Source organism: Solanum stenotomum, chromosome 5, assembly GCF_019186545.1.
Source record: "Solanum stenotomum isolate F172 chromosome 5, ASM1918654v1, whole genome shotgun sequence".
Taxonomy (NCBI): Eukaryota; Viridiplantae; Streptophyta; class Magnoliopsida; order Solanales; family Solanaceae; genus Solanum; species Solanum stenotomum.
The window spans coordinates 41,589,698-41,605,032 of record NC_064286.1 but is presented as its reverse complement, the minus strand read 5'-3'; the positions used below and the strand labels follow the sequence as shown (position 1 = coordinate 41,605,032).

At 31.4% G+C, this 15,335-nt stretch overlaps 2 protein-coding genes across 2 annotated transcripts; one reads left to right on the top strand and one right to left on the bottom strand.

Annotated features, from left to right (window-relative positions):
* Positions 1–4,212: 4,212 nt before the first annotated feature.
* LOC125863995 (uncharacterized) lies at positions 4,213–6,097 on the bottom strand. Its single transcript, XM_049543950.1, has 4 exons — positions 5,702–6,097; positions 4,904–5,623; positions 4,360–4,432; positions 4,213–4,262 (listed from the first exon to the last, which is right to left on the bottom strand). Exons 1-4 carry the CDS (start codon positions 6,095–6,097, stop codon positions 4,213–4,215), a joined length of 1,239 nt encoding a protein of 412 aa, XP_049399907.1.
* A 4,961-nt stretch (positions 6,098–11,058) lies between these two features.
* On the top strand, positions 11,059–13,503 carry LOC125865124 (upstream activation factor subunit UAF30-like). Its single transcript, XM_049545295.1, has 2 exons — positions 11,059–11,470; positions 13,187–13,503. The coding sequence occupies exons 1-2, from the start codon at positions 11,180–11,182 to the stop codon at positions 13,304–13,306; spliced, it is 411 nt and encodes a 136-aa protein (XP_049401252.1). The 5' UTR covers positions 11,059–11,179; the 3' UTR covers positions 13,307–13,503.
* The last annotated feature ends 1,832 nt before the right edge of the window (positions 13,504–15,335 follow it).

Genomic DNA, 15,335 nt, shown 5'->3' with positions numbered 1-15,335 from the left:
GGAATCAGAAAGTATGTGATGTATGAATATTGATGAAAGAGAAAAATTTGATGATGGTAAACATGGGAAAAAATCACAAATGTGTCTGCCATAATTAATTAGGCATCAATAATTACTTTCCTATTTAATATTTATTTATTATATTAAATATATATAAAAAAAATTATTTATTTGTACATAATTAACTTTGCTATTTATAGTCTAATTATATCCATATAACATGAAAAAAATAAAACATAGTTATTTTTCTTGAATATATATGAATGTTTGTCATATTCTGAAGTTTTTTCTTAATTAGAGTTAATTATAGTATCATTTATACAATGTCCTGTGGATTGATAGAAAATAATATAAAATTAGTAAAAAAAATTAGGAATCACATAGTGTAAGGAGCAAATTACATTCTATCCTTACCTTTTTCAAATTTACAAAAATTCATTCAAATTTGTGTCATCCGGATACATTTCATTCATCTGGATACATAACTATTGATGCATTAGACAACTTGTCTGTTGAGATTAAAAAGGAAATTAAATGTCAGTTACTCAAATCACCCAAATCAAATTGATGTCAATCTCTCCCAAATCGTAACAACTTAAAGTAATTAAAAATTCTTTTCTCAAATCTCTTTCAAATCGTAACAGTTTCAAAAAAAGTCAAAAACAATAGCTGATACATGATGAATATATCTCTTTTGTTGAGATATTCAGGCATCTGGGAAAGCGAGGTGAGTTATGAATTATACAAAAGTGGTGGAATAGATGTCAGACGAACAATTTCTTTTGTGAATTTCAAATCCTCCATTGCAGCTGAATTGGAGATCGATGAGATGAGGAAAAACTTGGAAATCTGATACATAGTAGAAGAAATAACGGGAAAAATTGGCAATGGGATTCAAACCTTGGAAAATTGTAAGTTGTAACAGACTAGCATAATTCAAAATTCAAAATTCTTCTTCTCATTCTTCCAAAAAAAATCTTAATTTTTGAATCAAAATTGTCAACAAATTGTACTGATACAACATGAACCTATCGATCTTGTTCAGACTTTCCGGAATCTAGGAAAGTAAGGTGAGGTATGAACGATACAAAGTGACGAAATTGTTGTTGGTCAAAATATTGATTTTGTGAATCTCAAATCAGCAATTGCAACTGAATTAAAGATCGATGAGTTGAGAAAAAATTTGAAGTTTCGATACATCATTGAGGTAAAGAAACAAGATCCTAGATTTTCAATGTATCTGCTATGCATTGATACAACAAACAAAATTAAAAGGCTGAAGAGATACATAGATTTGATGGATCATCCATATCTTTTATAATGTTGTGTAACCCTTTTTTGAATTGTGTTTTCAAGATGGATAGTTTTATCAATACATTACTATTTATGTATTTTGTTTAAATTGATGAGTACTTTATTTCTACATTCAATAAGTAATTATTTGCCCATAAGAAGTAAGATTTGAGATCGATACATTATTGTGCGGTAGCTACTATGTATCAATACATTTAGGGGGAAAAGGCATAGATTCTCTCCTAAACTTGTTTCAAAAAGTCAGTTATGCGCTTAAACTATCACGGTGACCTATTACACACCTTAACTACTCAAAAGTGAATTTATTACCACCCTGAGACGTGTAACATCATTCTCATATTATGTGGTGTATTACACTCGCTGCCACATCAACGCTACATCAGCGTCATGTCATAAATTATAATTTTTTGTTTTCTTTTCTTTTGTTAACTATATTTTACTCTAACTAAGCCCTAATTAATTGGTTTGATTCTCCAATAATTATATCTTCTTCATCACTAATCCCATCCATTTTCAATTCTCATTTCATCAGAATATCATATCCGGCCTCACCTTCACTATTGATTTTGTTCTTCACCACCATTATATCACCTTCAATTCTTCTTCTTTGTCACCCAACACCAAATATCACCACCACCATTATTAATATCAATGTTTTCTTCTTCACCACCTTCAATTACCTCTTTTAATGTTTGTCACCCGCTACCCATCACCACCAAACCCATAAAGCTGCTATTACCGTCAAACCCAAAAATTGATTAACAACCAAAATTTCTTGAACAAAGTAAAAAAAAATGGAAAAAGATAGAAACAATCAATTAAATTTTTTCTAGATAAAATATAATTATTCACTAACAAATCTATGAGAATTAACCTAATTGTGAATCCAAAAAAATGTGCTTTAAGATTGTGATAAAAAATAAAGAAGCGTGATGAAAATAAAGAATGAAGAAGAAGAGGACAAGGGGCGGGGTTTGAAGAAGAAGAGGTGTGGGGGGTGGTGGTGGAAAAGAGGTTCTAATTCATTTATTTTTTAACTTTAATTTCAAACTGACACGCCTATTTTTTTATTTTTGATTTATTTTTTTGCCATGTCAATTTTAGGGGGTAAGAAAATTCACGTTTGAATAGTATAGGTGTGTAATAGATCACCATGATAGTTTTAGCGTGTAACTGACTTTTCGAGACAAGTTCAAGGAGAAATTTATGCCTTTTTCCATACATTTAGTATAAATTCGACTTTATGTATCATGCCTAAAAGTTAGTGCATAAATACATTATCTTATTTTATTTGAGAAATACTGTATTTTATAAAAGATACATTATACATGTAATTTTTCCCAAATAACATTTTTGTGGAGCTAATATCTTAAAAGGTCATTCAACTTTGAGAATTTATCTAGTAAAGTCATTAAATTTTATTTTTTATATAAATAAAATCATTCAACTTAGACATTTGCACCAATTAAATCACTCAACTATATTTATTGTTTTAAAAAATATTGACATAGAAAAAAAAATTGTCAATATTAACCCCACATATAAATAAAATTAAAGAAAATTCATCAAAAAAAATTATGAATGAATTTAATAAGTGAAATAAATATTATAATATTATTATGTATTTAAAATTTAAAATGTATCACGACGGACGTTATCCTAATAATTAATATTATTGATATTATCATTCTGCAAAATTTTTTTTATTAAGACGTCAAAAAGTTTTATAATTGAAGGATCACAACAATTTTATAGTTGCAGTTATTAAGCAAATGACGAGTAAATGATCAAAATTGTCCTTTATGTTTGAGTAAAGGATCAAAGTAATTCTTGTGTTTTAACATGGAGCACTAATAGTCCTCCATGTTTCAACAATTGATACATTTTTGATACTCTTGCAAATAACCGTCAAAAATCTAACGATGCTTTCTTTTACACGTGAGAAAAGTTTCCACCATTGCCAACTAAATCTTCCCTTTCTTTTCCTTCAGATATTCATAATTCCATAACTTTGATTCCCCTGTGAAACAAATAAAATCAAAATAAAGACTGTTATTTGGAGAAGTAAAACTTATTCAGTTGCATCTGTTGTTTTTGAAAAATGTATCTCCCTTCAATGAAAGTCTGCGACAAGAGTAAGAGTAAAATCAGTCTTTATGGTCACCAAGTCTTCTTCTATGTCCTCTATGATAGATTGTTTAAACTCGAGGAGGGTGCTATGCATATTGGTGTCTTGTTTATCTGCAAGCAAGTTTCTTGCACACGAGGTGCTCGATCAATTGTCCCAGTGATAATTTAGCTTTGGTCCATTCTACTTGTTCCAATTATGACGGATACATTCTAAATATTAGTAAGCTCGAAGACGCACGGAGAATTTAGAAAAGCCTGGAAGTTGAAGAGAAAACGATTAGGAAAAATCCAATAATCTATCTTTTCTTGTTCGCAATGTAATTAGTAAGCTCGAAGAAACATATGTTTTTCTCGTAGTATAGGAAAATGTATCTTTTTATTTTTGCGATGTAATGGTTTTGATACGTATGTATGTTTGGCTTCAATTTGTTGAGAAGTTGGCTGGAAATTTTTGATATTATATGTGTTGATGGTGAAAAACTACATCAAATTTGTACTAGAACGAACAACACTAAAATTTTAGTAAATCTTTACCAAAACCGCAGCAGAGCACCAACAATGCGTCAAAATAACTCCAAAAGTTCAACAAAATAACATTAGAATTGCACCTAAATAGTACTGACAATGAACCAAAATAGTTGGACGAAATTCACACTAATACAACACTATGGTTGCACCAACATAGTAGCAGAAAAGATCCAAAATTACACCAGAAAAATATCAAAACAACATTTGAATTACACCAAAACAGCAGCGTCACAATAGCCTCTAAATCAGCATTAAACTTGCATCAACACCACCACCAGAAAGCCCTAGAACTGCACCAAAAACAGCAATAGAAAATCACCGTAACAACAGCAAAATAGCTCCAAAACTGCACGAGAAAAGCTCCAAAAACAGACTCCAAAATTGCACCAAAATAGCAGCACCATATTTGCATTAAAACAACACAAAAATTGCACCAAACAGCACCATATTCACGCAGAAACTACACAAAAAAATAAAAGAAACTGAAAAACAATAGCAAAATATAGTTTAAACATGAAAAGCACACAATGATCCATTTTTTTACCCAAAAAAGTTGTATTTTCTTATAATGTAACTCCACTTTGTTGGGTTTGTTGTGAATTTTCCCAAGAAGAATTCATTTCTTCTCCGTGTCCTACTTCTCTCTGTTTCATATTTTCTTGTTGAACTTTCGAACATCTCCGTCTAACCTGAATGCAGAATATATATAAATTTTTATATATACTTTATATTAGCTAAAGATAATTAAATGATGAAATAATTCAAAAATGATGTTAAAAGATAGTACAGGTAGTTTATCACGAACAGAAGAAGTAGTTTCAGGCTGCACATCTTTAGTTTTGCAAGTCCTTTTGTTGTGACCAGACTTGTGGCAAGTACTACAATCTAGAGATTTTTATTTCCTTTTCATCGTTGTTCGACTTGCTCCTACTTCATCAGCTTCTTTTCTTATCTTCTTCTGCTTTCTTCCTCTCTTTGTACTTGTCAAACTCCTTGGAGGCAACGGAGGAAGTTTGTTAGATTTTGGCCACATTTGCGGGCCATTCATCGGAAAAATTGCATTCTCATATATTTTTCGGTATGTTTCCACCTTGTAGGAATCATAGACATAATCAAAAGTGTCTTTTCGATTAGCCCAAATAGCTGCAATTACGTGGTTGCAAGGGATTCCAGTGAGACTCCATTTTCTACAACTACATGCTCTCTTCTCCAAGTCCACTGCCCAATTATCCATGATACTAGCCCCTGTAATTTCATAGTTCCATTGATTTGACTTTCTAGGAATATATTCTCCGTCTGCCTTTTGATTTTTAAGCAATATATCTTTAATCTTGGGACAAACATCACCTAGATTCCATTGTTCTGCTTTCTCCCTGTTAGCTAGCATTCTAGCCATGAGTAGATATCTCAATTTCTCCAAAAGTGTCAAAATTGATTTGTCTCTAGGATCAAGTATCATGCTATTGTATACTTCACACACGTTATTCAACAACATGTCAGATTTAGCATCTGAGGAGAAATAAGCCATTGTCCATTGATTAGGTTCTTTTTCATTACACCAAGCAGCAATATTTGGATCTAACTCAAACATATGATTCATGCATACAATAACTTGTTGCACAGTAGTAGCCTTTGCAGCAGCCCAAAGTGCCTTTTATAATGAGAAGCTACCAAAACCTGCCCTTTTAAAGTTGTTATGAAGGTGTCTCACACAAAATCTACAACTAACATATGGTAAATTATCATTAAAAGCTTCAATGAGACCTTTTTGTTTGTCGGACATAACGGTCCAACTAGCCTCATCCTCATGTATATCCAAATCGCTAGCCAAATAAGTCAAGAACCAAGTCCATGTCTCTTTATTTTCTTTCTCAACAATGGCGTGGGAAATGGGAAATATATTATTGTTACCATCAATTTCAACTGCAGATAACAATTGAGTTCCGTACATTGGACCCTTCAACCAACAACCATCCACTCCTATTATTTTTCTACAACCAGCCTTGAAACCGAACTTGCAAGCAGCAAAACAAATGTATATTCTCTGAAATCTATATGGTTGTCCAGGAACCTCATTATCAGTGAACTTCATACGAATAGTACTTTCTGAATTTGTCCTATCCATTTCATTGCAATAGTCCCACATCATTTTGAATTGATCCTTGATATCACCATCGAGAAGCGAAATGGCCTTCCTCTTTGCTCTTTTAACTTATGATAAAGTCACTTTAGCTCTTAGATCAACACTCACTCTATCTCTAAAATCAGTCAAGCTACCATTTCTATTTGATCCAATTTCATTAAGGTATTTTCTCGCAGTGAAGGATGATGTGATTGTTCTATTTTCATGGTGCCACTCTTAGCAAGTATGTGTAGGATCATATGTTTTTATTTGGAAAGATTTGTCCCGTTGCATTTTGGATGCCATAATTTTCCATTTGCACTCTTTATGTATACATTTTGCCCTGATTCTTTCTTTGTCATTCTTGTTCCACTTGATATACTTTCCTTTTTTTTTATCTCATGTGTTGCTACAGCATCCTTGAACTCTCTTTTGCTTCCAAAAGTCAACTCTAGAGCTAATATGGGATTATCTCCATCAATTTTTGGATTAAATTGAGGATAATTGTAGCTCTCAGTTTCAAAATCACTATGCAAACTTCTTGTGTCACTAGAATCACAACAATTAAAATCTCCTCTACAGCTGCCATCTTTTTCTTTACTTCAACACTAAGAGGCTCTATTTCACCCAAAATACTCTGTTTTGTCTTCTCATGGCCATTGACTAACTCGTCATCAGATAAATCTGCCTCAAAATTACAAAAATTATCACCAGATGAATTTTCATGTGTAAGTTGTTCCTTGTCATTATCTTCAATGGTTTCTTGATATGGTATAATCCCATTGTCCATTTTAAAATAAGAGTCCAAGTGCTTGAAGTAAATCTCATTCACATCCTCTTTTCGAAGACTTTTGCTAATTGCATAGGCTTCAAAATCGATAGAAATCAGTCTCCATCTTCTACCATACTTTCCACACTTGTACCAAAAGGTTATTGAATCAGATGCATATCCACAAATCTCCGCCATCATTGTAAACTCCTGAAGATTCAACGTGTTCACATTAATGTAATCAATATAGTCTATGCTGCCATTTATGTAATATTTGTCTGGAATACGTCTCATGACACCCCCATGATATATAAATGGAATATTTGTCTGGAATACGTCTCATGACACCCCCATGATATATTTTTATACTAACAAATGAATCTTCGAGTACTGGGTCTGAAATAAAAAAAAACAAGCATATATTACATAAGGTGTTGTAGTTTACAAAAGTATAAAACAAACTAACAAATGGAAAATGCTTCAACTTAATAATCAAATATAATACTATTGCATTCAAAATAAAGAAATTTAATTCTCGTAATTATATAAATAGAAAATAGTACATCAAATCAAAGATCTCGGGAATTTGATTTTTACTTTTTAAAAAATTATAATCGATAAATTTGTTCAAGTAAAATCATTCTCTTAAACTTGAAGGTTCTCCAATAGATATATAATGATGATTTTTGGGGTCGCCTTAATTTTTTACGAAGCTGGAGCTACTGAAGAATGCATCACTGATCACAGTGATATCGGTCTGCGCTAGCTTTGTGAACTATGACACTACAGATTCCATTCTAGGTGCACCATCTTGTGTTGCTATAACGACCCTTAGCAACGTAGGTCGCTCCATGCCTCCACCGGCATTGAGATTTGATAGTTCGTTTGCAGATGTAGGAGGATCTTATTACTTTTTACAACCCAAATTCTATTGCCATTGCCACTCTGGCTGATTTCTGTAGTGTTTTTTTTTGTTTCACCATTGATCCTAATACTATTTGTGAATAGTAAGACTATCATGAGTTTCTTACCACTTAATACTTTGTAGTTTCTTTTTTGAATCTAACCATTCAATATCTTAATCTCTAGATTCAGGATCATTAAGAGGGTTAAAGTGTATTCTACAAATAAAACTTTTTTATTGAGACATCAGGTTAAAGATCGAAAGAATTGAACCATTCCCTATAGTTTTTAATGGTATATAGTTTCAGTTGAACGTCTGATCAAACTTTTCTTTTATTTTTACAACATCTCATGAAAAAATTGTGACTAGGAAGTAATGCAGAAGAACAAACACTTTAACTCCAATTATGAAGAGCAACCGTACTGGAGCAATGATATAATAATCAACCTACCATGTTTTTGTTTCAAATGTAGAATAGATAATTCTCAAAAGCAATAACAATGACCTAGAGATGAAAAAAATTCTCACCATAAGTAGGAGTTGATTCTCTATCATTGTTGTGCCTTAACAACATAGTTTCTTCACAAAATGGATCAACCTTTTAATGAAATTCAGAACAAAATTGAGATTATAGGGTTTGATTTGAAGCAAAAAGGGAAGAGAAGTCTGGTTTAACAAGGAAAACGAAGAGACAAGGAAAAGTGAGTTTTGGCGGGAAACCTTTCTCACGTGTAAAAAGAGAAGCACCGTTAAGATTTTGACGGCTGTTTGCAAAAGTATCAAAAGTGTACCAATTGTTGAAATATGGAGGACTATTTGTGCTCCATGTTAAAACACAAGGATTACTTTGATCCTTTACTCAAACATAAAGGACAATTTTGATCCTTTACTCACCAATGACTATATCATTTTCTTATAAATGTCATGACAATATTTTTATGGGTCTTTTCTCTTATTTTTCTATTTAGGAAAACTCTCATCATAATACATTTCAACTTTTAAATATATAGTAATTTCATTATGTAATTTTCACTAATTAAATTCGTCCATAAAGAAATCATGATGATATTTTTTTAAAAAAATTATTTATTCATGGAGCTTATATTTATATGGCATAAAAATAATTTATTTTGCTATGTCAATTTTTTTAATGATAAATTTAGTAGAGTAATTTTAGTGATACAAAGACCTAAGTTGAGTGATTTTATTGATACAAAATAAAGTTTAATGACTTTGCTAGATAAATTCTCAAAGTTGAGTGACATTTTAAGATATTAACTCCATTTTTGTGTGTATGATACATAACATAGTGATGAGTTGATATGTCTATGATACATGTATTAAAGTTTGAAAACTGTTGAATTTGATATATATATTAATTTGATACACAATGTTTTAGCTATAGAACATTATGGTTTATGTATCAAGTGTATTTATTGAGTAATGTGTACATATATATAACCTTCTAATTTGAATAAGTCTGTACAAAAATTAAAGATTGCAGATACATAACAACAACTGATACATGATAGATTATACAATTGGTAATAATTATGTATCAGATAAATAATTAAAGACATGAGACACACAAATTTGATAAACAACAAAAAATAAAAAAAAATCAACCAGTTGTTTTACCAATGTTGTGTCATATACGTAACTATTAATATGATACAAATTGATATTCTTATAAAAATATTAGCGTTGATGTATCCACAATAATATTTGAATAATGTCTACAGATACATAACCTTCTAGTTGAATAAGTTTGGTGTATGTATCTGATAGTAAAAGCTAACGAAATTTATAATGGTTATGTACCAAATATATAACTATGAACATGATACATATTAATTTGTGTTTCAATAAAGGTTATGTATCAAAACTAATATTTAAACAAAACATTGTGCCTGATGAAATTGTAATGTATCATAATGCTGAAACAGAGACATTATACATTAATTTAAGAAACAAAACCAACTGGATACATTAAAAATTTGAACTCATAGGTATCAGAGAAAGATGAACAAGAAAAAAATGAAAAAAAATAATGTAGAAATCCTTCTACACTTTCTCATTTGCTTTTTATCAATTCTCACAACTTTTTTTCACTTTCAACAATAACGTCATACATAAATCTCAACCTAAAGCCCTTATCGGAGCCACCAATAACTCAATCTTATATATTATTTTGCGTATTATTTTGTCGGATTAGAAAAAATTGGTAACAAAAATATTTTGTAGGATGAAGGCATTAATATCATGCTAATGAAGCTTATCACAAAGAAAGAAAATGAGCCTCTAGTTATACCTTCAGAATTACAAGACAGATTTTTACTATTATGAAAATATTGTGTGATAAATTAAGGATGAAATTCGTTGTGAATTTTTGTGATTTGGAAAGATTTTATTTATTTTGTGATGATTTTTTCATATGTAATGATTTAATTTATGGAAGGGGTTTTGAATTTATTTTACTTAATATTTCTAATTATATTTAAATCATCATATTTATATTATATTAGTATTTTATTTGTTCTTTTATATATCATGTATAATATTGATTAAAAATTTAAATATGTACATTTTAATTTCATAAAAATATTTTTTTAATAATAATTATTTAAAATAATTTCTCTCTATAAAGTAATCTTAATGATAAAAGTACATTGATACTTGTCATTTTTCATAATTTAACTCTCAAAATATTTAAATAAAATATTAGTCAACAACAATTTGCTATCAAAACACTTTTTTTTTTCAGTAACACTTTTCTGAAATGCTATTTTCTTAAAAATGCTTTAAAATTTAAATAATATTTTTACAGTAAACAAATTCTTAATATGTATACCAAATTCAAATATAACAAGTAAAAAAGAATGAAGGGAGTATAATTTTATTATATTAAGTATAAAGAAAAATTATCTAGTATATATATTTATTAATATTGGATGTAATTTATTAGTACTACTCCCTTCGTTCACTTTTATTGGTTATTTATGTCTTTTCTAAAATAAATTTTCATTTTTATTTGTCACTTTTGACATATAAAAACAAGACAATTTTTTTTTCATGTTTTACTCTTAGCATTAAATACTATTCTCCAAATTATTTCCCAAGAGTTAGTACTAAACACCAATTAATAGATATAGTTTGATAAAACATATATATCAATAATTATTTTCTTAATGGGTGTGTCAAATTAAATAGTGACAAGTAAAATTGAATAAGAGAAAATATATATCTAAGTAAATAAATATTCCTTTTTTTTTTCTTTTTTTTACACAGTTGAGATTTTGAAAACCCTGGCCTCTCTTATCCACTCTCAAAAGAAAACCCCCATTTTCAATTTTGAAGAGCACACTCCTCTCTGCAAACTCCCAAAAGCCACAGTTTCAGTAAACAAGAAAAAATGGCGGTGTCTTTAGGACTTTTCTCAGCTTTCTCGACTGTACAAACGGCCTTATTTTTGAAGTCGTCGTCTTCTTCTTCTGTTAGGCTTGCCGGTAATCTACGGGTGGCGACATTCGCCGGCTCTGCGAAGCCAGCTACAACGGAGTCAAAGAAGAGAGAACCAAGAGGCATAATGAAGCCAGGTCGAGTTTCGCCGGAAATGCAGGCCTTCCTCGGCGGACTTCCGGAGATTCCTCGGACTCAAGCACTCAAGTTCATTTGGGCTCACATCAAACAACACAACCTTCAGGTATACCAATTCCTCTCTGTTTTTGAATGGTTGTTACACATTTTTCATAGTGTATCGTATTGTATTGTTTTAATAAATATAATATTTGGATAACTCTATCGTTTTTTGTCGTAACATAATGTTTTACATCTTAACCCAACAATTTGAAAGATAAATCTACGGAAAGTAGTGTGCCGGGTAGAGATGCTATATTGAAAGGCAGGTAAAAGATAAAATAAGATTATTAAATAACAAGTAAAGATAAATATCTGTATTGGAATGATAAGTTGATTGTCCTTATTGGAATGAAAGGCGTCCAATTAGAGTGAATCTAATATAATTGACTGCTACAAGTTTTGGATTGACTGTAGTTGATTGAATGATTGATAATTTATATGTATGTATCTTCTTGTTATTGTTGCATTAATGGGCTTCTTTTGGATTTTATTTGGAACATATGTGCTGTAAATTATTTCGTTCTGGTGGTTAGCAGTAGCCTAAGGGGATTTTACTTGATTATGCCTCCTTGACACTTAGAAAGAATGAGACGCTTCTTAGTTTTTGATTGGTGTCTGTTATGCAAATCCTGAATAATTCGGACAAATCATTAACAAAATCTGAGCCCAGGCTAGGTGCACACATAAGAGGGTTCCCAAATGGTATGTTGATTATCTATCACATGGGGTTCACACAGATTGTGCTCATGATGTTCTTTTCATTTGCATTTTTCATGTAACTGCATATATCGTACTTCTGCTATGGCTTATTTGTTAAATGCCCACTCACATGATTTCTTAACCTCTTTTAATTTATGTTGGTGCTTATGAAATGAGTCTTCCGAAGTTGGTTATTGCGTGAATATGTGATATGCATCTTCTTACTCAAGTAGAATCATAGTAACTCCTTTTTAACTTTAGTGTAATTGACATCGGTAATTCTGTCCCTTGATTCAGTAACATGTTGTCGGGTTATATTTTCCTAAAAGATAATGTCTGCATCATTTACGTTTCGTTCTGTAGTTGCTGAGGATGAATCACTGACTTTTTAACTGTTTATGAATTTGTAGCTCTTTTCTTTCTAGCCCAGAGCCTAGTTTGCCTGAGACAAGACAATAGTTATGTTCATGATCTCTCTCTCTCTCTCTCTTTGTTTTTGTACGTGGGTATCCAAATGATATACACATTAAATGAAAAGATGAAAGTGACGTCTCAATTTGTCATCAATGGTGTTGCCTTGGTTAATCAAAGAGAGGCTATGTGCTGTTCCATGTGAACCATTTTTATGCTGTCTGTTTATTATGCATTGGGTTCATTCAATATCCGTTTTGAATTGAGCATGATGCCTGGAATTCATTTGTGCAGTCAACTTCCCCTAATCAAGAAAGTGCCAAGCTTATTATTCTGCATCTATCTATTATCTATTTCCACTTCCCTCTTAAACCCAATCCTGGTGATGTTGTGTGACTATGTCCTTTGTACAACTTCAACCTTGACATTTAACACAGTTGTTGAGTAATCTATCTGCAATTTTTATGATATTTGTTTTCATATTCGGTTGGTCAAACTGTTTACCAGAACATAGTCAAGTTCTATGTTGCTTAGACCCTCCAAAATGCATAACTTTTGGAGGATCCAGCACACATTATTGTTGAAGTGTCCGAGCAACATAGGTCAGGTTGATAGTTGGAGGCAGACCCAGTATATATATATATATAACTTATGTGGATTATCTTTGTAGGATCCGGAGGACAAGAAGGTCATAATCTGTGATGACAAGTTGAAGAAGATTTTCGGAGGTAGAGATCGGGTTGGATTCCTTGAGATCGCTGGATTGATTAGTCCTCACTTTCTCAAGTGATCCAAGTTAAGAAAAATTATGGAATGAAATCTCTCTTTTTTTCATTTTTTCTTTTTGTGAATTAGATTCTAGATTGGATATTTGGAGGATATATCTTTTAGGACTCAAATATGCGGTTTTTATTAATTTAGCTCGGGTTGGTGCTTTGAAGGTGTCTCAGCATATGACGAGACACAAGATTAAAAGACATTTTGGTATATTTTACATATCTTTAGTTTAAGATTACAAGATTTTAAAGTTTTTCTTACTTAAATTTTCTTTGCAAAGTCAAAACTAAACAAACAAATTAAAGCAGAGGGAGTAGTTTTTTTTTTTTTTAATTTTTCTTTTGTAAAATTGACTGCTAATTTTGTATTTCCAAATCTTCATATGTAGCTTTTGCTTTTGCAACTTGACTAGTTACTATGCCCCGAGAAAGAAATCGTGCCAACTCTTCGTCCAATGGTTAGGTTCCGTACGACCAACAGTAAACACTAAACAGTAAAATAAAATTTACTAAATTTTCATGGCAAACTTTCTCGTTCAAGGAAATAAAAACCATGATTTATAACGGGTGGAATTTTAGCAATCAAAACTTTACCAATTCTAAAGAGTGATTCCAGATTATAACTCTATAATTTAAGGAACTAATTTTAGTATATCAAACTCAACAGTTCATTAACTCTAATTGTTCTAAGTGCTCTCGAAGAAGTTAAAGTCGTTTTTTGTTACAAACCTATTGCTATTTACTTCAATCTAGGAATTACTATAACTCAATAATAATCCTAGAACAATGTCAACTACCATACAAAAATAAACAACTCTCTAGTTCTTCCTTCTTTTGTTGCATGTACTATTTGTATATATGTGCTAAGGTCCATTCTCAAGTGTATGAAGTGTCCCGGATGTGGTTTAAGTTCATAAGGGACCTCTAGTACTAAATCGAGTTCAAAGCCTGCCTACCGAATAAGTTTTTCGCATTAGTTAATGCAAGGGTCAATTTTAAATGTCCATATCTGCTAGAATATGAAGACTTATGTAGACCATAACCTACGAATTAAAGGTATTTGAGTCTTCTTTCCAATACCTATCGATTTAAAGGTAGTTGAGTCTTCTTTCTAACACAATAAACCTTTCATCTACCTAATATTTGTACACGAAGTTATGCCCATTTTAATGTACATTGTCGAGCTACGCATCAGTTGAGTGTCAGAGACATCTTCTGCACGATATCGCACTGAGGCAGTGGCTATTGCCTTCTTGCTACCTCTGGCTAAGTGCTTGCCACGTTTTTAGCGCGATAGTGTGCATCAAAACACTCTTAATAACTCCCCCAAAGACGTAGTTCACATTTCTAGTTCAAAAGTTTACCCTAGAAGAGAAATTCTCAAGAAACTAACTTCCTCCAATGTAAGATTTGACCATAGAATTTCATAATTTTTTTATCTTAACACCAATTAATACCTTTTTACTCGTGAAATCCATATCTTTTCAAGAAAATCCACCTCTAAGGTTCAAGAAAAAGTTCTTAGATATCTTTTTCTCTAAAGATTCTTAAGAATTTAGAGCGTTCAAGGTATGTAAGGCTATCATAGTGAGGAACTTAGTTCTTCACGCCCTATATCTACAATTTTAGTTAATAAGATCAAAGTTAGGGTTTTTATCCAAAGTATATGTCACGACACAAGGTAACCCCTAGGCGTAACATGACGTATAAGACTCGGAGAGGCCCCATACAAGCCACTTAGCATTCATCATACAAGATAATAGAATATAAGAGATTTAAAAGACAGTTTCAACATAGGTAAGTTTTATAGAGAAAAGCGAAAGTCTAAACACCGTCTCAAAAATATCTAGTATATAAGAAATGATCGGGGCGTAGCCTGTACATCAAGTTCAAGACTGAAAGTAAAGACAAAAGGAAAACCAAAGCTCGGTCCTCGGAACATGAGGACTCACCAATCTTCAAGCTTTTATATGAGATCCCTAGCCATGGAAGTGCGAATCTGTAAGGTCGGTCCCTACATTTGGGAAAATGTAGGCAAGAGTA